The 27,350-nt window shown below is 48.1% G+C and overlaps 2 protein-coding genes across 7 annotated transcripts in view; one reads left to right on the top strand and one right to left on the bottom strand.

Moving 5' to 3' along the window:
- FAM117B (family with sequence similarity 117 member B) overlaps window positions 1-16,335 on the bottom strand; it is a 91,006-nt gene extending 74,671 nt beyond the window's left edge. The window contains exon 1 of the mRNA XM_048870357.2: window positions 15,527-16,335. Within this exon, the coding sequence (XP_048726314.2) occupies window positions 15,527-16,307 (781 nt within the window). The 5' untranslated portion in view covers window positions 16,308-16,335. The remainder of the gene's footprint in view (window positions 1-15,526) is intronic.
- Window positions 16,256-27,350, top strand: part of LOC125645174 (myb/SANT-like DNA-binding domain-containing protein 7) — an 88,490-nt gene continuing 77,395 nt past the window's right edge. For 3 of the 6 annotated variants that reach the window (XR_007359218.2, XR_012664442.1, XR_012664443.1), the window contains exon 1: window positions 16,472-16,634. The gene's annotated coding sequence lies outside the window, so the exon portion shown is untranslated. Of the gene's footprint in view, window positions 16,635-27,350 lie in introns of all 6 variants that reach the window. The other 3 variants (XM_075118085.1, XM_075118084.1, XR_012664441.1) reach the window with 3 other exon arrangements.

Here is a 27,350-nt window from a genome sequence, read left to right as displayed (position 1 = left end):
AAGAGAAGTTGCAGCATTGTCAAAGTTGATGCATAAGCCTCTTGGTGTTACTTGGCAACAAGGAGCCAATCGTCAAGTTAGGGGAAGACCGTGAAACCACAGCATCTGATATAGGCTGCTACTACAGAGAACACCTTGGTAAAGACCCTACGGGCAGTATCAATGCCAATAGGGAGTACTTTGTATTGAAAGGGGTCAGAGTCCAGTATGAATCTGAGAAAGAATCTGTGAGCAGGATGAACGTCCACATGGAAGTAGGCATCCTTCATGTCGAGAGTTGTAAACCACGTCTTTTTCCAAGGATGGAATTACAGATGCCAATGTGACCATGTGAAACTTGACTTTGCAAACAAAAGAGTTGAGATGACAAAGACCAAAAATTGGTCTCCAACTGGCCTTCTTTTCTGGTATCAGAAATTAAGTTGAGTAAAAACCTCTCCCTCTGTACTGAAAAGGAACCCGCCCTATCGCTCCCCACTGTAAGAGGGATTCTACTTCTTGTTTGAGAATCTTCTTGTGAGAGTGGTGCCCAAAAAGGGCTGAGAAAGGAAGTTTTGAAGGGTGTAGGAAAGTATGTTATTGTATTGCCAGAATGGATGAGGTTCAACACCCATTTGTCCATTGTTACTGCAGTTCAGTTGTTGAAAAAGAGTGGCACACAACCCCCAAAAGATACATGGGGATGGGGGAGAGGAGAACACCTAACTAGGAACTATCAGATAAAACTCTAAATGCTATTTACAGATGTCTATATATATATGATCACAGAAAAAGGAATAAAGGGGAAGCTTTGGATACTGGAGGTTCCAACACAAACCCTGTGGCTGCAAGAGGGAACTGGAGAATCGGTCAGTCTGCCCTGCCTTTTGTCTCCTTGGTTGAAGGTACAAGGAGAGCTAGGGTGCAAATGTAGACCAACAGGCACTGCTTTCAAAACTCTCTGGCTCCAGGGACACGTAGCGCATGCATACACACAGTGGAATACTCATAGGTACCAGCACTCAAAGAAGAGCCGTTACTTGTTCTATTCAATCTGCCAGTGCCCTAAGAAATGATTCGGTGGCTACATAATTTGGCATTTTTCAAGATGGCAAGGAATCCAGTATTACACTGAAGCCAGGTACTCAACTTTTTTTCCAGTCTATCATGCTGGGTTTGTTTTCAGTTGCCTCTTGTCCTGTAGCTTTCCCCACAAGGGGGAGTTAATTTAATTACAATGAAAAATCCTGGCTATTCCAAGCATGAGCACCTGGAGAGCAAGAGACAGAGTCCTGCTTACAGCAAAAAAGTAGTGGAGACAAAAGCACAGACTAACAAGCTGGGAAAGCATGGAGATCAGGGAGAACCAGTTGAAGTCCAATACAGGTTCTCAAGGTCCCTGGGCACACAGGCAGGAGGTGGTTCCAAGCTCAGTAATTTAGATACAGACACGACATCTTCCTTTCCAAATGCAAACAGATGGACATCATACCGAAAGGACTGAAGGTAAAATATCCATTACAATCTACATACCACACAGACTATGCTGACAGCTTGTGCCACACACTCTCAAAGAAACTGCAGAACCACCTGATCAACATCCTCTACAGCAAACAGGGAAAGATTAAGAATGAGCTCTCAAAACTGGAAACTCTCATAAAAAAACAACCTTCCACACAAACTTCCTCATGGCTGGACTTTACAAAAACTAGACAAGCCATTTACAACACATACTTTGCTTCTCTGCAAAAGAAAAGGGACACTAAACTATCTAAACTACTACATGCCACAAAGGGCCGCAACAGTGGTTCCCTTAACCCACCGAGCAATATTGTTAATCTATCCAACTATACTCTTAGCCCAGCAGAAGAATCTGTCCTATCTTGGGGCCTCTCCTTCTACCCTTCCATCCCCACAAACATGATACAGTTCTGTGGTGACCTAGAATCCTATTTTCGACGACTCCGACTCAAGGAATGTTTCCAACACACCTCTGAACAACATACTAAACCACGGAGACCTTCCTACCAAGGATACAAAAAGAAGGATTATGGATGGACTCCTCCTGAAGGTCGAAACAGACTGGACTTCTACATAGAGTGCTTCCGCTGACGTGCATGGGCTGAAATTGTGGAAAAGCATCATCACTTGCCCCATAACCCCAGCTATGCAGAACACAATGCCATCCACAGCCTCAGAAACAACTCTGACATCATAATCAAAAAGGCTGACAAAGGAGGTGCTGTCGTCATCATGAATAGGTCGGAATATGAACAAGAGGCTGCTAGGCAGCCCTCCAACACCACTTTCTACAAGTCATTACCCTCTAATCCCACTGAGGGTTACCAAAAGAAACTACACCATCTGCTCAAGAAACTCCCTGAAAAAGCACAAGAACAAATCCGCACAAACACACAGCTAGAACCCAACCTGGGGTATTCTATCTGCTATCCAAGATCCATAAACCTGGAAATCCTGGACGCCCCATCATCTCAGGTATTGGCACCCTGACATCAGGATTGTCTGGCTATGTAGACTCCTTCCTCAGGCCCTACGCTACCAGCACTCCCAGCTACCTTCGAGACACCACTGACTTCTTGAGGAAACTACAGTCCATCAGTGATCTTCCTGAAAACACCATCCTGGCCACTATGGATGTAGAAACCCTCTACACCAACATTCCACACAAAGATGGACTACAGGCCGTCAGGAACATTATCCCCTATAATGTCACGGCCAACCTGGTGGCTGAATTTTGTGACTTTGTCCTCACCCATAACTATTTCACATTTGGGGACAATGTATACCTTCAAATCAGCGGCACTGCTATGGGTACCCGCATGGCCCCACAGTATGCCAACACTTTTATGGCTGACTTAGAACAATGCTTCCTCAGCTCTCGTCCCCTAATGCCCCTACTCTACTTGCGTTACATTGATGACATCTTCATCATCTGGACCCAGGGAAAAGAAGCCCTTGAGGAATTCCAGCATGATTTCAACAATTTCCACCCCACCATCAACCTCAGCCTGGACCAGCCCACACAAGAGATCCACTTCCTAGATATTACAGTCCTAATAAGTGATGGTCACATAAACACCACCCTATACCAGAAACCTACTGACCGCTATTCCTACCTACATGCCTCCAGCTTTCATCCAGACCACACCACACGATCCATTGTCTGCAGCCAAGCTCTACGATACAACCGCATTTGCGCCAATCCCTCGGACAGAGACAAACACCTACAAGATCTCTATCAAGTATTCTTACAACTACAATACCCACCTGCTGAAGTGAAGAAACAGAATGTAGAGCCAGAAGAGTACCCAGAAGTTACCTACTACAGGACAGGCCCAACAAAGAAAATAACAGAACACCACTAGCCATCACCTTCAGCCCCCAACTAAAACCCCTCCAGCACATCTTCAAGGATCTACAACCTATCCTGAATGACGACCCATCACTCTCACAGATCTTGGGAGACAGCCCATTCCTTGCTTACAGACAGCCCCCCCCAATCTGAAGCAAATACTCACCAGCAACTACACATCACACAATAAAAACACTAACCCAGGAACCTATCCTTGCAACAAAGCCCGTTGCCGACTGTGTCGACATATCTATTCAGGGGACACCATCACAGGGCCTAATCACATCAGTCACACTATCAGAGGCTCGTTCACCTGCACATCTACAAATGTGATATATGCCATCATGTGCCAGCAATGCCCCTCTGCCATGTACATTGGTCAAACTGGACAGTCTCTACGTAAAAGAATAAATGGACACAAATCAGACGTCAAGAATTATAACATTCAAAAACCAGTCGGAGAACTCTTCAATCTCTTTGGTCACTTGATTACAGACTTAAAGGGGCAATTCCTCAACAAAAAAAACTTCAGAAACAGACTCCAATGAGAGACTACTGAATTGGAATTAATTTGCAAACTGGATACAATTAACTTAGGCTTGAATAAAGACTGGGAGTGGATGTGTCATTACACAAAGTAAAACTATTTCCCCATGTTTATCCCCCCACACACACACACAGTTCCTCAGACATTCTTGTCAACTGCTGGAAATGGCCCACCTTGATCATCACTAGAAAAGGTTCCCCCCCCCCCCCTCCTGCTGCTAATAGCTCATCTTACCTGATCACTCTTGTTACAGTGTGTATGGTAACACCCATTGTTTCATGTTCTCTGTGTATATAAATCTCCCCACTGTATTTTCCACTGCATGCATCCGATGAAGTGAGCTGTAGCTCATGAAAGCTTATGCTCAAATAAATTTGTTAGTCTCTAAGCTGCCACAAGTACTCCTTTTCTTTTTGCGGATACAGACTAATGGCTGCTACTCTGACAATAATTAACCATAAGAAATACTTCCCAAAGGGTGAAGCAGATTCTCCAATACTAGTAACTTTTAAATCAAGATCAGATGTTTTTCTAAAATATGTGCTCTAGTTCAAATAGGAATTCCGGGAAATTCTATGGTCTGCGTTATACAGGAGGTCAGACTCTATGATCACAAAGGTCCCTTCCAGCCTTAAAAATCCACGAAAATAAATTGCAGTAGAAAACAAGTTTTACATCTACCAATGCGTATTTTCAACCATAAACTATAGCTGTGGGTATCTGTGTGGGACAGATGGGATGGGAATGAGGATATTTCATGGCCACAGAAGAAATTAGCATTGCTGTGAAATGTGGGGTTGCTGCCACAGAGTTCAGTCCTACAGTGCCACTGTGTACAGAGCCTCAAACATACTCACACATGGGATCAAGTTTGCAGAAAGCACCGAGGAGCATTCCTGAAATATTTAATAGTTTAACTATAGTAGAACCTCAGACACCTTTTACAAACACCAAAGTTACGAACTGACCAGTCACCATACACCACTTTTGAAGCGGAAGTGTGCAATCAGGCAGCAGCAGAGGGGGGGAAAAGAAGGAAAAAAAAGCAAATACAGTACAATACTGTGTTAAACTACTAAAAAAAAAGGGGGGGGGAGTTTGAAAGGTAAGTAAACTGTTACTATGCTTGCTTCATTTAAATTAAGATGATTAAAAGCAGCATTTTTCTTCTGCATGGTAAAGCTGCATTAAGTCAATGTTCAGCTGTAAACTTTTTAAAGAACCGAAATGTTTTGTTCAGAGTTACAAACAATCTCAATTCCCGAAGTGCTTGTAACTCTGAGGTTCTATTGTATTTGAAGGGGAGGATTATTTATTACAAATAAAATGCTTGTAATTTGACAAAAAAGAGTTACTGCTTCTGCCTTCAAAAACCTTCAGGGAAACTCAAACCACACATATTAAAGATCCTGATTTTATAAAGAATTTAACTTCTCTAAGCAGCAATACATTGCCTTGTACTTAGCATCCTGGCAACTTTCTTGATGCTCTTTTCTTTTATCTTGAGAAGTACTAATTTGTGATTTTCATTATTTTTCAAGCACATTCAGTTTATCTTTCTACTCTAAATTGGTCAACGTTTTATTATAAAGACTACTGGCAAATTATTTGTGTATACAAGTCGGTCAGAATTTATAAGGGCAACATTCCTCTTCCATAAAAATGAAATTCAGTACATTTACTTTACACTGGGGTATTTTCTTCCATCTCCTCCCCCCCCAATAATGGGGTCACCTAAACTAGGACATCTGCCAGCCAATGCACCACAAAGACAGGTATCACATTTTCCAGCTGCTAACACAGCTGTAAGAATTGGAAAATACACTTTTTAAAAAGGCATATTTATAATGTAACATTAAGTTATCTTTATTAGTTCTTGGAATCTAAGCTACTTGCATAGGGTGACCAGATGTCCCATTTTTAAAAGGACAGTCCCGTATTTAAGCCCTCCTGCAAGCGTCCTGACTTTTTCTTAAAAAACAGGCAAATTGTCCCATATTTTCTGTCTCCTCCCCATCAGTACTGGCAGCTCCTGCTGCTGGCCGGATCCCTGCTCACCAGACAACTGCCCATCAGTGGTGAGTCGGGGGGTCCAATGGCAGATAATGGAGGTGGTTGTGTAAGGCTAAGGGTGGGTCAAAGATGCAACACGCAGGGCCAGCAGCTCCCCCTGCTGGTCTATCAGCGCAGCTTCTGTTGCATGTTGGCTCTCAGTCAGCAGAGCCCCACCCCATCCCGTTTCCCGCTGGCACTGGCTGCGCACTGTCAGCTGCGGTGGCTGGTGCATGTGGGCAGACGGCAGCCAGTTAAGTGTCACCTCTGCTGTCCACCCATCTGCCCTTTACGTGCTCTCCCTCTCACTGTCCTTGCCATGCTTCCCCCCCCCCCGCCTCCTCCAAGCCCCGCTGCTCCTCCATATCCCTCCCCCTCCAGTGGGGTGCATCCTGCTCCCAGTGCTGTGCGGAGAACTAGCCCCTGGTCGGAGCACTCAGCTCACCAACAGCCTGGCCAGCAGGCTCCTTCCTTCGCCCCCTGTCTCTGGCTGGGCTGGCGCCCCGGGAAAACCCAAGACACTCCAGCCCGGGACACTGGCTAGGAGGAGCCGAGCCCTTCATGTGCCAAAGCCCCACACAGCGCTGGCACAGGGAAGCCTCTCTGCCCCTCAGCTAAGCTCTGTAGTGGCGGGGGGAGGGAGTGGAAGCAATTTCCAGCCTTTCTGCACCCCAACCCTGCAGGCTGCAAAGCAGCGCTTAGGCAGGGGCTTAGCTCTTCAGCCCCCCCACCCCGAGTCCTGCCCCCAGAGAGTGTGGGGCTGCTCCATCCTGTCCCCTAGGCACCCTCCCATGCTGAGCCACCTATCAGGCTGGGTTCACTGAAGCCCCTACAGTCAAGTTCCCTGGGCCCTGTTGCACAATGCATCCTCAGGTCTTAACCACAGGAGGAAGCCGGGGGTGGGGGTGGGGGTGAGGGGACGGACACGACAACATGGGGCACACAAACACACGAGCTCTGCAAAGACACTAGCCTGGTCATCCTTTCCCCTTCCTGCTGGAAGCAGCTGCTGTCCCTTCCCTCCCGCACGTGCCAAAAGGCTGCTGCTAGCCACATTCTGGTGTGAACCCTGACAGAAATCTGGGGAGGGGAGGCATGTGACCCTGCTTGGCACACCACCTGCACCCCATGTGTTGCCTCTGAAACACGCGGTGCCAGGTACCAGGAGAGGCAGGTCCATACCAGGGGCCCAGCCAGGCATGGAGGGCAGAGAGTGCCGGTCGGTCATCCCCATCTTTTGAGAGAGAGAGGTGTGTGTGACACCTCTCTCCATGTGAGCCTTAAAGATAAGAAGGTAAATTAAAATAATCCAACTACTTAGTATTTCTTTTTAACAGGGGTTTAGTCAACTTGATGTTAACTTGAACGTTTGTACTGCATAGTTCTAATTGATTGCTGTTGAACTCACTTAAATATGAGTAATTTTACCAGATGTCCTGTATTCAGCATAGGGAAATATGGTCACCCTATACTTGCATGTTCCAGCAAAAAGTGCTACTGAAACTTCAGTTTCAGACTTTTAAGATAAGATGAAGTGCTTACTTCCTGAACCTTATTAAAAAAAGATGCCAACATTTTTTTTTAATTTTCATGTTTTAGGACATTACAGCTTAATAAAAACTTATTTTGTGCAACACACACAAGACTAAGTACACATTGGCATCAAGTCTTCAGCAGTAGGTAAGTAATTAGCAAGCCAACATTTAAGCCACATAGCCAGTACAAGTATACAAAAACAATTATACTGGAACAGAAGATTTGAGTTCCCAATCAATTATAACTGACACAATAAACCTCTTCATTCTACCCAAATGTAACTGAAGCAGTTTAACTATAGAAAAAGCTGTGTTATCTGGCACTTAATCAACCGGAAAGCTCTATTAACCGGCATTTCTGATATCTCCCAATACAAATCTTCAATCTAGTAACCAGGACTACTATGCTGCCCAGGAGGCTATGTAATTGCATTTTCTGCACTCGTCTTCTGCCTCTTTTGTGTAGAAGTAAAGTAAGCAAGCTGATATCAGGGATTTATTCAAAAAAGCAGCTTCCAGGGTGTGTCATAGGGTCATTACAGATTCAGCCCAATCTCCTACAACTTCTACATCTACAATGACAATTGATGTTGATAATGATGACCCAGAGGTACTGCAAGATCCTGAAGTGCCTTCTGAATCATCAAAGAAAGATTAAATTATGTTCAGTATAGTTTTAGTGTTATGTAGTTTTAGTGATCTGGGTGTACGCCATGCGCTGCCCATAGTGATATGTAGTGTCTGTCATCAAATAACCTACTGTATAGAAAACTTTACCCATATACACCTAAGTGCTTCAAGAAACCAACTACTCTGCAATGCAGTATCACTACTGGATTGGTGAGTACCTGTATACTATTTTATACGTTATTCATTTTATTGTCTTTTAATTCTTTAAAAATTGGTATTCCATTGGTAAGTATAATTCAGTTAACTGGAATTTTTGATTAACTGGCACTCCCATTCCCCCCAACATACCGGATAACAAAGCTTTTACTATACAAGAAAAAAGGAAGTTATAGGCCTCAAAAAAATCAAGGTAGGGTTAGCTCTCCTACTTGTAATTTTAATCACCTTTGGGTGGATACCTACTGCTCCCTCCATCTAACTATTGAAAAGTAGCAGCAAACAATAGAAATATATGCTCCAGGCAAGGGGAAAAAAAACTTCCAGAGAACTGTATGTATTCATCTTCAAAAGCAGTGTAATAATTATTTAAACTATAGGAATATTCCCTCTGTCTACTTGGTAAAGTGACCAAATTGGTCGGTCAAACCTGGGTGTGTCACTTGTAGGAGCAACTTCTAATTTTCCCATTGGATGAAGCTGTGAAGGTGGTGTATGGTGCAAAGGAACCATAAGTCTACTTGTGCTACCATAATCCCTAAATACTTACAACTGGCTCCTCAGCAGTCTGAAGAAGCTTATTTCCACAACTTTTTTCTTCGAGAAGTGAAACAAGAGTGAGGTTGGGTCAAGAATGATCCCAAAGAGAAGTCTGTGACATGAAATCAGGGAACTCTTCTGGCAATTCATGATGAAACCATGAAGATATAATACCAGCATTGCACTACACTTAAGGACTGCTACAACCTTGTAAAAAGTAAGACTTCACTATCATCTAGATAGTAGTGTACCTGGATGCTTTCCTTTCTCTGTCTGGCTATCAAAAATGATCACTAAGTTCATAAACACCTGTGATGGTGTACAAATCCCACACTGGGGAACAACGGGTTAAGGAGTAGCTCTGGTCACAGGAGACTCCACCCAGCCACACATGCTGGGTGTGCTCTCAACAGGTGTGTATCTTAAAAGGACGCAGCACAGCTCAGTCATGGCAGTTTGCGCAAGGGAGCAGACCTGCAGTGGCAGCTCTACGGGCATCCAACAGGAATCTCATATTGCCGTGAAGCCAACCTCAACTCAGAACTACTAGTCACTACAGAAGAGATGGGGAGCTGCTGCTCCTAAGTGGGGAAGGCAATCTCTTGACCTCCTTCTTGGGGAAGAGGGTACTGTGCAGACCGTAAGCCAGGCTTTCACTTTGCCTCTGGAGAGGCCAGGATATGATAGAAGTAACCCAGGGAGTAAACTGGGTGATACCGTAGCCCAGATCACACACCTGAACGGCTTGCCTCAGGGCCCTGGGATGGAACCCAGAGGAGTGGGAGGACCCAGGTTCCCATTTCACCAACTCCCCGGACTTGAAACACTATGTACTACTACTGCCAGCCCCCTGTACCTGACCCACTAGGTGGTATTGCTGACCACAGTTCTTAACAATAGGGAACATGGTCTAAGGAGATGATTCCCCATCAAAACACCCAAGAAGCAGATACCAACCCAAAAGGCATTGCTCGCAACTGGCTTGTGAACCACAGGAAGCATTAGTGGTGTGAACATGCAGCTGACTTCTTTTAGATTGGTAGAATACACATGCATGCACATCCCTGAACAAGCGGAGTTATTTCCAGATTAATGAGCTGCATCCTCAAGGTGTCTTGCAAATAGGGCTTGAAGAAGCAAAGCTAATCAGAAGTGTTAAAAAAAGGTTCTGGAAGGGGCCAGAAGGGGAGACTAGAGAGAGACTTTTCCGAGTCAAATAGGCTGTTCAAATAATTTAAAGCTGGGGTGATCAGTCAGTGAACACTTGGAGAAACTGAGTGGTTTTAAACTAGGAGTCCCTGTTTGGAGAAATCCGAAGATGTGGATGGGAGGCAAAAAGAAGTAACATGCCCAGAACTGGGTCCTCCCTGGGACATTTTTGGCAAAAGGATACTCTAATCTCTAGTGACAGTTTGGAAGCCAACGTTCCCCAATAGCACACATTTTCTCCCCACTTCTAGTACTAACAGCCAAATCAGTTAGAAGATATAATTGAGGGGCACTGTCTCAACGGGGAGAGATAAGTTACTAGAATACTGAATAGTGAGAACTTGTTCCTAGATCATTAATTTGGCCCCAAATTAGAATGTCACTTGTTGACATTGCACCCCATTGATCTTACTTCTGGGTCCGGCTACACCATTGCAATTGCTTAGAAATGCTGTGAAAACAGCTCCTGTATTAAGAACATCCACAGCCTCCCTTTGCTGTTCCAGAAAAGAACTCTCCCCCTACCAGACTGCTGCTAAGCATAGAGGAATGGAAGATAAAGGGGAAAAAAAACAACAACAACAGAAGGCACTAATAAGAGCTCTGAGAGGAACCTCTCTGCCTTCCCAAAAGCAGCGTATGTCAATGGTTAGGACAGTGGAAAATCATCTCGTGCTTATTCTACTAAACTTGGCCATTTTTCGTTAAACCTTCTTCACCCAACTTTCAGTTGGCTCCTCTTTCTGTTTGTCTATTTCTGTGTGCTTTCTGGAACAGAGATGGTCTTACCTGTTATTTGTTTTTACAGTGACGAGCACAACAAAAAACATGTTCCTTTGTGGGAGTTCCTAGATCGCACTATAACACAGGTTACTCTGAATAATAATACACGGTTCTGACAGGGCAAAGGGAGCTAGCAGCTCTACCAAACATAAAAATCCAAGAAAGGGGACACTGTGAAGGAGACAAGAGAGTGGGAATAAAGTGAACAAATTAATCAGTATCTAGACTGAGGGAGCTGGAGAAAGACATTTCTTGTCCTCAGTGAAAGCAGCAGGGAAAAAAATATATGGAAAAAGTACACCCTGTTGCAGTTAATTCACCATTAAGGTAACAAAATCTTTGTTGGTGCACTGGTACTTTGTTCATACTATTTAAGAATAAGAGTCCTGGAGCCAAGATCTATTGAACTCTCACCTAAACAAACATGAAAATCAAGAAACCAATCAGATGTGGCTAAAATATATTATATTATATATTTTATACAGCTACTAACTAGGCTACTAGCGGACATAATTACAAAGAGCCATTCTCACGAGAAGGAAAAATTATCTATCTGGTGCCTAATACATTTCTGATCTCTGAAGCATTTAATCAAAGGCTGGTGACCAGTATCTGAAGATGTGATGCCAACACTTAGCCTCCAGTCAAACTGGAGCACAGAAAAAGGCTTAACACCAAGAAGAGAGTAAAAGCTGATGGACCTCAACTTCTTCTGAGTTTACAAGTCAGATGCATAGGAAGAACTAGACAGCGGTCACTAAGAAAAAAAAATGGAACAGCAAATCAAGTTAAATGTCAATCCTTATCTAAGTCCTAACCCAGTTCAAAATCCCTAAGCTACAAATCAAGACAGCTAGTCATATTTCTAAGCTTTGAGTATCAGTCCTAGTCAAACACTGAGTCAAGCAGGTTGTAGCAAACTTACCCATTCAAAATTTCTCATCAGCTGCTTGCTAGAAAGATCAGACCTTTTAGTAGAAAATTGCACAAAGGTTATGAAGTAGCATCTCAATTTAGAAGCAGATATATTTTGACTAACCCCAAGGCACATTTTAACCTCCAAAACTTGTGGTTACAATCGTGGGTGCAATAGTTTAAGCCATCATTAACCGGTTCCAAAAGCTAGAAAGCTGAGATTACTATTGAGCAGAAGGTTAACTAAACATCACCACGAAGTAGTTTGCAGGTCTCTAGCTCAAATTTTATTAGTAAAACCAGTAAACAATACTCCATGTTTTCCCCCTACACAAGGGGAAAAATAATCTAGTCAACTCATTGTAACTACCAACAATATATAAAGTAATGGACCACTCAGTATAAATAGTAATAACTATAATAAAAAACGAGCTTGGTTTCATAATTCCCAGTCAACACAAAAGCTGCTGTTTAAAATATTTAGACACTTGCTACTGGTTAAAAGCATGTTATGGTACAAAGCGTTTCCACATCCTGATAGAGAACAGGTAGTTCCTTTATATATTTAAGATATGTTTGCTCAAATATGTACAATTAGTGACCAAGTTATTGGTATGTTTCCAGACCTTGATTCTTATGTAAACAAAATAAATTAGCCAGATAGACAGCAAAGTTTATCAGTTTTCTAGACTAGGGAACTGAAGACTGCAGACAGGACTGTGCTTCTGTCTAATGGTCTGATAAAGGACTGTACACTGCCACCTGAAACACAGGTTCAGAAGCAATCTTGTATATCTCCCCTGGCCAGATAAGAGAAACATTGAACAAAATGAGGCTTTCAGTCTGGGGGAGGTGAAAGAATTGAAAATTACAACTATTGAGAAACGAATTCTATAGTGTGGATCAGCACAAGCAACTTCATGAGACAGTAACAACTTCAGTAGCCATAACTTGTTGCATGCTTCACAGTCTTGTAGGGAAAAATAATTATAAATACTCCCTCACACTTTTTCAGGCTGAGTTTTTTTACATTCAATTCAATAACACTTCTCTGCATCTGTAATGTGATAACTTTTGAACACCACATCCAATTAATTCCAAGATCACAGGGAATATTCTAGGCATCAATGGCCAGACTCTACTGATTTTATTTGGGGCAGAGGGGTCGTGGTCAGAAAATGGAAAGAGCGAAAACAGGGACACATGAAGGCCCTGCTGGCTTATTAGCATAGCCAGAGCCTCAAGCATCTTTGCAATGGTCTATAGATCATTCAAAACAACTACATTCACGGCACCCATTAATGTCTCCCATAATCTCCTCCTGCCAGGAGTTGTGTCTCCCTCCATTCCCCCTGCTCCCATACCAGGATCCCCCATTCTCTTCCCAATACCAGCACCTCTGTTTACACGGTCATTCCCACTCCCCCCCATGCCCTCGATGACAGGGGCTCTGTATCCCTCCTTCTGAGGTCCCTCCAACTTCCCCCAACAAGGAGATGGGAAGTTGCGGGGGGGGGGGGGGGAGAGGTATGGGAGAGAAGCATAAAGGAGCTTGTGGCGGGGGGAATGCAGGGATGCAAAGAGCCCTTGGTATATATAATAAGTTCAGCCTACACAAACTAAACTATGAGGAACGCTCCCGCATACAAACTATTTAAGCCAAAACAAAACTGAATATGCAAGCATCTAGTACCATCTTCAGCTTCTACATATCCCTTAAGTTTTCGTTTCCTAGGAAATGTATTTTAATTATCTACACAATTTACTAATAGTAGCATGTGCTGTTCCCAAAATGCTTCATTATATTGAAAGTTTGTCATCACTCCCCTGCACACACATCATTCTGCAGGGCTGACACTGGTGGCAGTTAGTGAGAGAGGCACTGCACAGGCATTTAAAACATTTTGAGTAGCCTAAAATTAATACTTCAATTATCTCCTCCTGATCACAGACTCATGGGCAGCAGCACTATGACGGAAATCAAGGAGTTTTCACTGTTCCCTTTGTATGGTCCCAGTGCAATCTTAGAATCCAGACAACTGTTTGCAAGTATCACACAGCTCATGGGTCTGAATTGGGACGAGTAATCTACAGCAGTGGTTCAAAGCCATTTTTTACTCAAGGACCCCTAAACTTAAATCGATAAACCAGAAAACCGCCGATCAGAGGTGATACATGGGGCAGTGGGGGCACACAGAGTCATGTGCCGCTGCCCTCCCAGATTTCTACCTTCCTTTTGGCCCTGCTCCCTGAACTGCTGATGCAGTAGTATGGCAGAGCAGTGGTGTATCTCCTTGGCTAGCTGCTGCCTGCTTATGGAGCCATTGTTGGGACGCAACCCCTTCTGATGGCAGGGGGAGGTGCCTCTTCTGCAGTGACGCTGCAATTTTTGGTTGCATCCGCCCCCCAACCCAGAAAGGCTGGGTGGCCCATTGACATGCGTCAGGGGGTGGAGATAGTGGGGCTCAAGCTCAGTCCTTGGTGGACTCCCTGAAACCTGCTCAGGGACCCCAGGGGGCCCTGGACTCCTGTTTGGGAGCCAGTGTTCTACAGAAGGGCTGAGTATTTTATCTCATTTTCTTCTCCCTCTATGCTTTTTGCTTTCTGTAAATACTAAGAACGGTGTAAAAAAATACTGCCACTCTGTAACTGAAAGATGATAGAACTAGCAAGTGAAAAGAGTAATAGTGGCATCAGCCATTCACTACATAAACATTACAGCAAGCCAATAAGTGAAGTTAAACTAGTCCTGAAGTCAGACAAGTCTGAGCGCATCCCTATCCTTTCCTCACCCTCCCAAACCTCCTCTGCCCTCCAGAAATACACAGCACTTGTTCTTACACAGCACTTTAAGTACGTAAATTGCTGTTCAAGAAGTTAATCATGTCCCCCTCTGCCACCAAAGCAAAAATCATTACTCCCAAATTACAGACAGACATCACTTTGTCTGATTCTCAGGTGACTTACTCAAAGACACTTAAGTCAGGGGAGGAACCAGGCATAGAACACAGAATGTCCTGAGTTTCAAGCCCACACTAAACAATACTTTCCTCTGCAGCAAGTGATATAATGAGGAGCTGGAACATCCAAGGATATGTCTACACGGCAAGTAAAAATCTGTGGCTGGCTCACGCCAGCTGACTCCTTTGAGGGGTCCCAGGCTCCAGCCCAAGCTCAAACAACTACACCATAATAAACAGCACCTTAGCCCAAGCCCTGCAAGCCTGAGTTAGCTGGTATGGGCCAGCTGCAGGTTTTTAATTGCGGTGTATAACATACCCTGACAGAAAAAGTTTCCACTACCACCTTGGATGCAGTGGCACTTCACCACTCAGTGCAGCCACATTGGGCCAAGCACTGCCATCACCCCCAGAGGCTGCATCTCCTACCCACCCTAACCACACAGACTGAGCCACCACAACCCACATTTCCATTGCCCCACACGGACCACTCCCTACCACTTGGGGGCCCCAGCCACCATCGCCGCCATGACCCGTGTTTCCAATGCCCAAGCCAACCACCCCTTTCCACCTGACAGGGTCCCCAGCCACCATTCCCCCCCTCCCCTTGCTACCACTGTGCCCACCCGCAGACATAGGGCCTTCCTGCCACCCCCTGTCATGCAGCGCCCCGCTGTCACACCATCACCCCGCAGACGAAGGGGGTCAGCAAGGCTGCCAAGAGAGGAAAGGCTGCGCCCCAGGGCCTCCTCACTAGGGTCTCCATTGCCCCCCGGCCCTCACTCACCTTTGCAGACGGGGGAGCTGGGGCTCTTCCTCTCCGGGGAGCTCCTGCCCTGCTCTGGGGAGCGCCGCCGCTGGCGATGCCGGACCCTGCCAGCCGAGGCACTGGCACTGCCCTCCGGCAAGGGCGGGGCGGGGGAGGCGCAGGGGGAGAGAACAGAGCTTGGCGGAGGAGGGGGCGGCGGGGGAGGAGGGGGCGGCAGTTGGTGAGGGCGCGGGGGGCTCCCACGCGCTCCCGCCCCGCCGGCGCGCGTGGGGCTGCCACGCGAGGAGGCAGAGGCGGCGGGGCCGCTGCCGCCCCCTCCCCCGGGCGTCTGCGTGGCCACCGCGGGGCCGGCGCGCGCGCTGCCGCTGCCGCCGCCGCCGCCGCCGTTCGGGGGCGCTGCGCGCGTGGGGCTGGTGCTGCGCGAGGCAGGCGCCGCGCGTGAGAGACCCCCGCCTGCGGCGCTCGCGGCGCCGCCGCCGCTCCTCGTGGGGCTGCCATGTTGCTGCTGCTGCTGCTTGAGCTGGAAGGGCACCGTGGCCCGCATGGGCTGCAGGCGGCTGCCCGCTCCCCCGCCTGCCGCCACGGCTGCCCCTCCTCCCCCCAAGGAGGTAGCAGGCGTGGGGGAGCCATTGCGCCTCACGCGCTGGTGGGACATTGCGTGTCCAGCTCCGGGAAGCGGGGCGTCGGGAGAGACCGCGGACGGCTCCTCAAGGGGGTGTAAACACCTCGCACCCCCCCTCCCCGAGCGCAAGGCCCCTCGCGCTGCCAACAGCCGACCCGCCTGCTCCGTGTGCCTCATCAACAATAGTGCCCCGGACGCCCGCACCGCCCTCCGCCGCCTGCCATTGGACACGCCTCAGCCCCGCTCGCGCCGCTACAGCGTCCTGATTGGCTACGGGGCGCGCTCCTGAGTGGCCGGGTGCGGGCTCTTAAAGCGGCGCTACGGAAGGTACATGTGCGCGTGCCCTAACCCGCGCCACCGGCCCAGTCCGCCTCACGTTGTAGCCCACCCCATCTCCTCACCTGGGCGCTTGTCTCCCTCGACTCCCTCCACTCTTCTATTCCGCCCCACACGCCCCTCACCTCGGCCTCAGTCCAGCAGGTGCTAGCAGCAGCAGGTGGCCAGGTAAGTTATGGCTATAAATCTCTATACGGCCCGTGTGCTCTCTGTACACTCACATCCATCGCTCACACCCCCCGCACTGGCCCCACACATTCACCAAAAGGCATTTGTCACCCACCACAACAAGTAAGTGTGTAGTTTCTAGACCAGGGGTGGGCAAACTTTCTGCCTTGAGGGCCACATTGCGGGTTGTGAAACTGTATGGAGGACTGGGAAGGCTGTGCCTCCCCAAACAGCCCGGCCCCCACCCCGTATCTGCCACTTCCTGCTCTCCTCAGAATTCCTGACCCATCCAACCCATCTCCCTGCTCCTTTTCCCCTGACTGCCCCCTCCCAGGACCCCCACCAATGCCTGCCCCCCTGGGACCCCACCCCCATCCAACTCCTCTGCTCCCTGGCCCTTGACTGCCCCAACCCATATCCACACCCCCAACAGGCCCCCCAGGACTCCCACACCTGTCCAACCCCCCCCCCCCCGTTCCCCATCCGCCCCGTCCAACTACCCACTGCTCCTTGTCTGCCCCCAGGACTCCCACTCCTATCAAACCGCTCCCAGTCCCCCGCCTGCCCTCCTTGAACCTCTGTTCCATCCAACTGCTCCCTGCCCCTTATCCAGCCCCCACACTCCGTGTCCTTTTCCCATGCCGCTCAGAGAGGCAGGACTAGCAGCCATGCCGCTGCACTTCCTGGCGTCAACCAGCCACGCTGCCCAGAGTGCTGGTGGCACAGTGAGCTGAGGCTGCGGGGAGGGGGGCTCGCCTCCCTGGCCAGGAGCTCAAGGGCCAGGCTGGGCCGGATGGTCCCATGGGCCATAGTTTGCCCACCTCTGTTCTAGACCAAGCCATTTTAGAGCTATGAGTTACAGAAGTGGCCTGTAAAAATGAGTTAGGGATGTAAATCCAAGTAGTGGTGTGGCATACCACTCTTTGAACAGATCTTTGATTTAGATCACATATGTGCACATGTAATTTTTTGCATCAGTTACACAACTCACTCATTCTATCTAACAAAATCTGTCTAAAATTCAAGCTAAGGTAGATAGCTGGCCCCCATCACCATAATGACTCAGGGTTCTTTAGTGTATTTCTGCTTGGAGCCACCCTGCCCACCCCAGGCCAGGGACTACTATCATTCCTATTTTACAGATGAGAATTAGGGCACATAGAGACCAAGTGAGGTGTGTCCAAAGTCAGAAAAGAAGTCAGAAGATGAATAGGGAATTGAACCTAGGTCTTCAAGAATTGTTATCAAGCTGTCCTAAGTGTCTTTCATTAGGTATAGGACTACCCAATTAATTGTTGTTAGTCCTAAATGCAGTAAATCAGTAATGAGAGTACAGTTACTCAACACCAAAGTTTAGACCATCACTGGCTATTTGTCTTTACTGATGCGGATACCAGCTATCTGGGAGACTTTTGGGATACTGCTAATACTTTTCGTGTAAACTTTTCAGTATTAGTTATCTGATAGATTCCTATTTCATATCCCTGCAATAAAACCTGTAAAAATAACTTGTTAACTGCTTTATAGTTCATATGTTCAGATTATTTGGGAAAAGCTCCTCAACTTTAAACCATGACAAAACTGATACATGAACCTCTCTTACCATAGCTCCGTACCTACCACAACTGGCAAAATAGCCTTCCTTCTTTGTTACTGAAAATAACTTTCTACATTTGAAACTCACTTCAGTAATGGCTTGCAAACACGATATTGCTATTGAATATTATCAGTGTGATTACCTATTTATAATCACATTATCAAGTAAACGTTAAATTGTACCTCATAAATTATTAGTAATATATTGTTACTGTGCTTAGCCTTGCTCTATTAGTATACATTATCTTGTTTGTATTAAGTGTTTTTAAAAATACTTTAATTAAAATATTATGGAAAAATATTCTGATAGAAACAGTCCTTATACATCTTTGTGCTAATGCCAAATATTCAGGTAAATGGTTGTGGGCATGAACTCAGGAAGGCCTTAAGACTAAACTAATTTAGGTGAAACTATTTTACACACTAAATGTGTGAAAGACTGGTAACCGGCACAATTTATGTCATTTTAACTGAGGAGCACTATCTCCTCATGGTTGCTCCATGTATGATATTATTTGTCACTGGCTGCCAGGATTGCTCAGTGAATGTCCTTGAGCAATAACAGACAATCTTTACTATTTACCACCTTTCTCCAGTGCTAGAAATTAAATGCAAAAAGTTAATGCAATAAATTAGCTACGCATAGGTCAGGAAATTCAGTAGTAAAGATCTGTACAGCAGTGTTAACTTAGCCACATTACATTTGTGACAGTACATTTTACTTGAGTTTTCTGCCCATCTCAGATACTCCTTTAATTGTTTGGGCAAATCACTTGTCCAAAATTTGCAAACTTGAGTGCCTAAAGTTGAGTACCTACAAAGGTGACGCCTGGGAGGCTCAAGAAGGGTCACATACTCCTCCCCAGCCTCCTCCCGCACACTGAACCCCTAATTTCTTCCCCACCCTGGAACCCCAACCCCCTGCCTGAGCCTGGAGCCCCCTCTCATACTCGAAACCGCACGGCTCCATTCCCCAGCCCAGAGTCTCCTGCACCTGAAAAAACTGTTACTCACCTTCTCATAACTGTTGTTCTTCAAGATGTGTTCATGTCCATTCCAATTAGGTGTGTGTGTGCTGCGTGCATGACAGTTGGAAGATTTTTTTCCCCTAACAGTATCAGAAGGGTCGGCCTGGGCACTCCCTGGAGTCGTGCCCTCATGGCGCTCAATATAGTACCCTGCCGACCTGACCTCCCTTCAGTTCCTTCTTGTCAGCTACTCTGACAGTGGGGCAGAAGGGTGGGTATTGGAATGGACATGAACATTACAACTCAAAGAAATTTTTTTTCTTCTTCTTCTAGTGCTTGTTCATGTCAGTTCCAATCAGGTGACTCCCAAACCTAAGTTACGGGGGTGGGGTCGGAGTTGTCCACTGATAGGACAACTGCTCTACCAAAGGCCGCATTGTTTCTGGCCTGTTGGGTGATCGCATAGTACGTGGTGAAAGTGTGTATGGAGGACATCGCCTCTCTGCATATTTCCTGGGTGAAAACCTGCACCCTGGTGGAGTGAGCTGAGGGGAAAGCACCTCTGCCAGTTTGCAACACTTTTGGATTCACGATGTGATCCATGACGAAATTCGTTGAGAAGAGACTGGAAGACCTTTCATTCTGTCTGCTCCAGCCAGGAAAAGTTGTATAGACTTTTGGAACAGCTTTGTTTTCTCAATGTAAAAGGCTGGATGTCTGCAGACATCCAATGAGTGAAGTCTCTGCTCCCCGCCGCTTGAGTGTGGCTTAGGATAGAACACTGGGAGGAAGATGTCCTGGTTCATGTGGAAATGGGAGACAACCTTCGGGAGGAAAGCTGGGTGTGGCGTGAGCTGAGCCTTGTCCTTATAGAACACAGTGTAAGGAGGCTCTGATGTTAGGGCCTTGAGCTCAGACACCCTCCTGGCTGAGGTTATCGCTACCAGAAATGCGGCCTTGTATGAGAGGTAGAGCAGGGAAAATGTTGCTAGTTGTTCAAAGGGCAGTCGCATGAGCCTGGAAAGGACAAGGTTGAGGTCCCAGGGCAGGACTGGCTGTCGAACTTGCAGATATAGCCTGTCGAGACCTTTGAGGAAACTGCTGACCATAGGGTTGGTGAAGAGGATTGGTCCTCCGTGCCTGAATGGAAGGCAGAGATGGCGGACAAGTGAAGCCTTATTGATAACATGGACAGCCCCTGCTGCTTGAGACGGAGAAGGTAGTCCAATATGAGTGGAATAGAGGTGAGCATCAGGGATGAACGGTGCTGTGCTGACCAGATTGAGAATCTCTTCCAGTTGGCAAGGTACGTAGCCCTGGTGGAGGGTTTCCTACTGCCAAAGAGGGCTTGTCTAACCTGGTTCAAACAAGAAAGCTCCACCAGATTTAGCCATGGAGCTTCCACGCCGTGAGGTGCAATAACTTAAGGTTTGGGTGCTGGAGACAGCCATGATCCTGAGTTATTAAGTCAGGGAAGAGCACCAATGTGACTGGGGCTTCCACGGACATTTCCAGGAGAGATGTGTATCAGTGTTGCTGTGGCTAGCAATATTACCACCACTTGATACCTCCATATCATCAGGAGCACCTTGTGAATGAGAGGGGTAGGTGGGAACATGTATAGGAGACAGCCTCCCAGGGCCATCCCTACCAATTATGGTGCCCGAGCACCTGCTTTTCTCTCCCCCACACACCCCAGGTTCTGGGCTGCACTCAAGGCCTGCGGGGCTGGGGAGGCAGGAGCTGTGGGGGGCCACTTTGGGGGGCCCACAGGCCCAGAGGATTAGTGGGGGGGGCCGGGAGCAGAACGACCCAGCTCGCTTTGCTCCTCCCACCCCAACTGTGTCGCTCAGGGAACGGGGTTTGGGGGAAGGGGTCCCCCCCTCACTCACCGGCAGCAGTGGGAAGCGGCGCAAACCGGCCCCAGCGTGCTCTACTCCGCCAGCTCCCAGCCACATCGCTACGGTTCCCGCCACCAGTGAGTGTGTGGGGATGGTCCTTTCCCCAACCCCTCCCCCCCGCAACGCAGCTGGGAGCCGGCAGAGTAGAGCAGGCTGGGGCTGAGTTGCTCTGCTTCCCGCCGCCGCCGGTGAGTGCAGGGTTGCTGGGGGAAGAGTGGAATGGGGGTGGGCTGGGGGCGGAGCAAGGGGGAGAAGGCTAAGAGGTGGGGCGGAGAGAGTTGTCTGGGGCCCCACACCCCCCCAGGAATGGTCATGCCCCTTGCAGTGGGTGCAGCCTGTGGGGGGGAGTGGCCAAGGGATAGGGCTGGTCGCTGGAGCTGGTGCTGCCGCATATGCAGCACACAGCTGCCTAAGGCACCATGAAATTTGGGGCAATTTGGTGCCCCAAATTTCATGGTGCCCCAAATTTCATGGTGCCCTATGCAGCTGCGTATTGTGTGTCTGCCTAGGGACAGCCCTACGGCATAGGCACCAACTCTGTGGGTGCTCAAGGGCTGGAGCACGCGGGGGAAAAATTAGTAGGTGTTCTGCCCCCACTGGCAGCCAGGCTCCCCTCATGCCCCGCCCCACCTCCTCATCCTCCCCTTCCCCCCCCCCACCCCAAGTGCACAGTGTCCCCGCTCCTCCACCTAACTCCCAGCATTTCCCACCTGGCCGCTTCTGCCATTAACAAGCTCCGGGAGGGAGGGGGGAGGAGCGGGAACGTGGCATGCTCAGGGGAGGAGGTGGAGATTTGTGGAAGGAGTTGGAATAGGGGCGGGGCAGGGGTGGAAAGAGGTGGAGTCGGGGGCAGGGAGGGGTGTCGAGCACCCAGGGGAAAACAGGCAAGTTGGCGCCTATGCCCTGAGGCGTCCCCAGGAAAGGAGGAATGCGTCTGCTATGGAGCCCGGGCTGTGATTCAGGAAGGAGCAGAACTGCTGACACTTCCTGTTGTGCTGTGTGGCAAAGAGGTCTAGCTGGGGAAAGCCCCACTGATGGAAAATGAAGTTCACAACGTCCGCTCGTGAAGCGACTTGCTGAGATAGTCTGCTAACTTGTTCTGTACCCCAGGGAGGTACGATGCTTGCAGGTGTATTGACTGCTCTATGTAGAAGTCCAGCAACATGAGGGCTTCCTGACAAAGGGGAGAGGAGTGTGCACCCGCCCCCGTTTGTTGATATAAAACATCGCCATGGTGTTGTCTGTCATCACAGATACACATCTCCCACTTAAGTGGGCTCAGAAAGTCTGACATGCCAGGCATACCACTCTCAGCTCTCTGACACTGATGTGGAGAGCAAGCACCGCCTAAGACCAGAGGCCTTGTGTCCTGAGGTCTCCCAGGTGCGCCTGCCAGCCCGTGTGTGCTGCACACATAACCAACAAGAGAGTCGTCTGGGGGCTGACTAAGGGGACCCCTGCGTACACTAGCTGTGGATTGAGCCACCACAGAAGGGAGTTGAGGACCGGGCGAGGCAAAGTCACGACCCTGTCCAAACTGTCCCCAACCAGCCAATACACTGAGGATAGCCATGATTGGAGCAGCCGGAGTCTGAGCTTGGTGTGTTGCACCACATAGGTGCAAGCGGCCATGTGTCCCAGGAGTTTGAGGCAATTCCTTGCTGTGGTGGTGAGGAACTGCCTGAGACTCTGAATGTGTTGTCCAGGGCCCGGAACCTCGACTCTGGTAGGTACGCCCGGGCGTGGGTTGAGTCCAGCACTGGCCCAGTGAACTCTGCCCTCTGAATAGGGGACAGAGTTGACTTCCTCGCATTCAGGAGAAGGCCCAGTTCATCGAACGTTGCAATGAGGAATCTAACTTGTGCATCCACTTGAGCCTTGGAGCGGTCCTTGATGAGCCAGTTGTCAAGGTATGGGAACACCTGTACCCAGTGCCTGCGCAGACACACAGTCATGACTGCCATGCGTTTGGTAAATACTTGAAGCGCTGCTGACAGGCTGAACAGAAGGACTGAACTGGAAGTGGTTATTGTGCTCCACAAACCTGAGGTATTTTCTTTGGGATGGTGTGATTGCTATATGAAAGTACGCATCCTTCAAGTCGAGAGCAGCATACCAGTCCCCTGGATCCAAGGAAGGGATGATAGAGGCCAAGGAAACCATGTGGAACTTGAGTTTCTTTTTGAATTTGTTGAGCTCTCACAGGTCTAGGGTAGGCCTGAGCCCGCCTTTGGCTTTCAATATTAGGAAATACCGGGAATAGAAGACCTTCCCCTTCTGCTCCTGAGGAACCTCTTCCACTTGCCCCAGCAATAGGAGCGATTGCACCTCCTGTATAAGAAGTTGCTCGTGAGAAGGGTCCCTGGGAGGGATGGGGAAGGTGGGCGGGAGGGCAGAGAATTGGAGGGAGTATCCCCTCTCTACCATGTGGAGCACCCAGTGGCCCAATGTAATATGGGCCCACACGTGGTAGAATGAGGATAGACAGGATGAAAAGGTAAGACGGGATGGATCCAGTCTTTGCACTGGTGCATCACCCCTGGGTGCGCCTTTAAAAGGCCGGTTTTGGGCCTGAGGAGGGTTTAGATTGGCCAGAACCCTGACCAGAGGAGGGATGAGGTCTCTTCCTTGAGTTCCTATTTCTCCTGTGCGACCCTTCCTGCCTACCCTGAGGTTGATAATTCCTCGGAGGGGGCTGCGGTCTAAAGTGCCTCTGTTGGGTGGCAGGGGTGTGGAGGACCAGGGACTTCAAGGTGGCTCAAGAGTCCTTGACGCTGTGCAGATGAGTCAGTCTTCTCGGAAAACAAAGACGGGATGTGATAAATGAAGGGGGGGTAGCCCCGGTTTATGAACCCAACCAGCCAGTTAGCTGTAAAATCCCTCTTGTTGTCTGTTATCTGCTTGCTTTACCTGTAAAGCATTAACAAGCCCACAGGTAAAGGAAAGGAGTGGTCACCTGACCAAAAGAGCCAATGGGAAGGCTAGAACTTTTAAATTTGGGAAAGATAGTTTCCCTTTGTCGTTCTCCGGAGAAGGAGACATGGAGCAGCAATGCTGTGTAAGGCTTGAACCAGGCATGAAAATTCATCTTCCATACCTAGAAGAAATTTGGATAGGGAATGTTTAGACACTGACAAAGTTCCTCCTCTGCCTTGGTGGGTCCTGTGCTTATGGGTGGATTTGCTTGCCTCAGAGGTTCAAGGCAGCCCTCAGTTTGGCCACTTTCGAGGCTCAAATCTGCTATTCACTCAGTTAGCCTCATCACTGGCCAGCATGGGGAAAAAGAAGAACAATCCCCGCAATCTCTGCTGATCCACCTAGTGGATCAGGGAACAGGCCGGAGACCTTCCCCTCTGGTGGAACCCACAGTCCAGGGCAACTCCTCCGGTATCAAGTAGGGAGTTGTGGGGATGGAGGGATGGGCGGAACCCGGGCCCGCCCTCTGCTCCGTGTTCCAGCCCAGTGACCTGTGGATTGCAGCTGTCTACAGTGGCTCCTGTAACAGCTGCATGACAGCTACAACTCCCTGGGCTACTTCCCCATGGCCTCCTCCCAACACCTTCTTTATTCTCACCACAGGACCTTCCTCCTGATGTCTGATAAGGCTTCTACTTCTCAGTCTTCCAGTAGTATGCCTTCTCACTCTCAGCTTCTTGTGCTTCTTGCTCCCAGCTCCTCACACGCATCCCACAAACTGAAGTGAGCTCCTTTTTAAAACCCAGTGCCCTGATTAGCCTGCCTGTCTTAATTGATTCCAGCAGCTTCTTGATTGGTTGCAGGTGTTCTAATCAGCCGGTCTGCCTTAATTGTTTCCAGAAAGTTCCTGATTGTTCTGGAACCTTCCCTGTTACCTTACCCAGGGAAAAGGGACCTACTTAACCTCGGGCTAATATCTGCCTTCTATCACTCTCCTGTGGCCATCTTGCCTGACCCTGTCACATATCCCCTGCACCCCTCTGCTCAACACTACGGGGCTGGGCAACTTGAGACGTCAGGCAGTGTACCCGTGACAAGCGATCTGCATTGCCATGGTGGCTTCCAGCCCAGTGTTGTATGGTGAATTGGTTTCTGTCCCGACAACCTTTCTATCTGGTGACCCTTGCGTTCTTCTCTTTATTTCGCTGCATCCACTGGAGGGGTGCATGGTCAGTCACAAGGGTAAACCGTTGTCTCAGCAGGTAATAATGTAGTGTTTCCATGGCCCATTTCACAGCAAGGCACTTTCTCTCAAGCACAGCATACTTCTGCTCTCTCGGGAGGAGTTTCCTGCTGAGGTAGAGGATTGGTTGTTCTTCGTCTCCAACCATCTGCAATAGGACAGCTCCCAATCCTACTTCAGATGCATCTGTTTGTAAAATGAACTCTTTGTTGAAGTCTATGAAGGGGCTATAAGCACAGGGTTACTGCAGAGGGCTGTTTGTAGATCCGTGAATGCATTCTCTGCAGTGTCAGTCCACTTCACCATGTCCAGACCCCAGGCTTTTATCAGGTCTGTCAGGGGACTCGCTCTAGTAGCGAAATGGGGAATAAATCGCCAGTAGTACCCCACCACACCCAGGAATGCCCAGAGTTGCTTTTTCCAATTCGGCCAGGGCCAATTTTGGATAGCCTCTAGTTTGTTTAGTTGGGGCTTGACTGTGCCCCTTCCTACAATGTAGCCAAGGTATTTAGCCTCAGCTAGCCCTATAGCACACTTGGCTGGGTTGGCTGTGAGGCCAGCCTGGTTTAGTGTGTCCAATACCGCTTCCACCTTTTCCAAGTGGGTCTCCCAGTCGGGGGTGTGAATAATCACATCATCCAGGTACGCAGCTGCATAACTGGTATGGGGCTGCAGGAGCTTGTCCATAAGATGCTGGAAGGTGGCAGGTGCAAAAGGACAAACAGTATATTGATGTACTGGTATAGAGAATGCCATCTTTTCTTTCACCTCTTTGGCAAGGGAATCTGCCAGTATCCCTTTGTTAAATCAAGGGTGGTCAAAAAATCGGGCATTGCCCAGGCAGTCAACTAACTCATCAATATGGGGTATGCATCAAGTTTGGATATCTCATTCAGCCGGCGAAAGTCATTAGAAAACCTAGTGGTGTCGTTGTGTTTGGGCACCAACACAATCTGGCTCAACCATTGATTGTGGGACTCTTCTATGACTCCCAGTTCCAACATCCTTTTTACCTCTGCCTTGATCTCCTTCCTTTTTTGCTGCGGGGACCCGGTAGGGCCTTGCGATATGCTTTGGTGGTCCAGCCTGGTTTGGTTGAAAACACGTCCTGGTACCAGTTAATCATCTCAGTTACCTCCTTATTCTGGTTCGGTGTCAGATCAGGGGATATCCTGATCTGCTCATGTAGGTTATTTCCCTGGATCGGGGCCTCTTGGGCCACTACAGATGCCTCTCGCTGGTGCCAAGGTTTCAAGAGGTTAATGTGATAAATCTGTTCTTGTTTTCGGCGTCCTGGCTGCCATGCCTTGTTTCCAGAAAGTTCCTGATTGTTCTGGAACCTTCCCTGTTATCTTACCCAGAGAAAAGGGACCTACTTAACCTGGGGCTAATATATCTGCCTTCTATCACTCTCCTGTAGCCAGCTGGCCTGACCCTGTCACAACACAATCAGGTTTATTTTTTATTTTGGCTTGTGGATCTCTTCTGTGCTAAGCCCAGATGCTTTTGTTTGCTTGTAACCTTTAAGCGGAACCCCCAAGAAAGCTATTTTGGGTGCTTGATTTTTTGAATTGCTCTTTTAAAATCTAGAAAAAGCCTAAGTTCCAGATGTAATTTTTTTCCTTTTTGTTTTAATAAAATTTACCTTTTTTAAAGTCCTAAGAGGTTTGTGCATGTTTGATAAGCTGGTAGCCACAGCTAATTTCATTTGTTTTCTTTCTCAGCTCTTCTTTGGAGAGGGGTGTGAAAGGGCTTGAGGATACCCTGCACTCAAGTGTTCCTTCCTGGGTTCAAGGGTTGGTTGGTTGTTTTTTTGGTTTTTTTTTTTTCATTTGGGTGGTGGCAGCGTTTGCAAAGTCAAGGTCAGAGAAAAGCTGTAACCGTGGGAGTTTAATACAAGTCTGGAGTGGCACGTATTAATTTTTAGAATCCTTTCAGGCCCCTAACTTCTGCACTCAGAGTGACAGAGTGGGGATTCAGCCTTGACATGGTGGCAGAGCAGTGGGATCATTTTGAACCAGAAGCACAGACCTCAGGATTTTAAAAAGGACACTTGTCCTTTTGGCTGCTTGAAAGCCAGGGAGGTTCCCTC

This window comes from Caretta caretta, chromosome 11, assembly GCF_965140235.1.
Source record: "Caretta caretta isolate rCarCar2 chromosome 11, rCarCar1.hap1, whole genome shotgun sequence".
Taxonomy (NCBI): domain Eukaryota; kingdom Metazoa; phylum Chordata; order Testudines; family Cheloniidae; genus Caretta; species Caretta caretta.
This window is presented reverse-complemented; position numbering and strand designations above follow the sequence as displayed.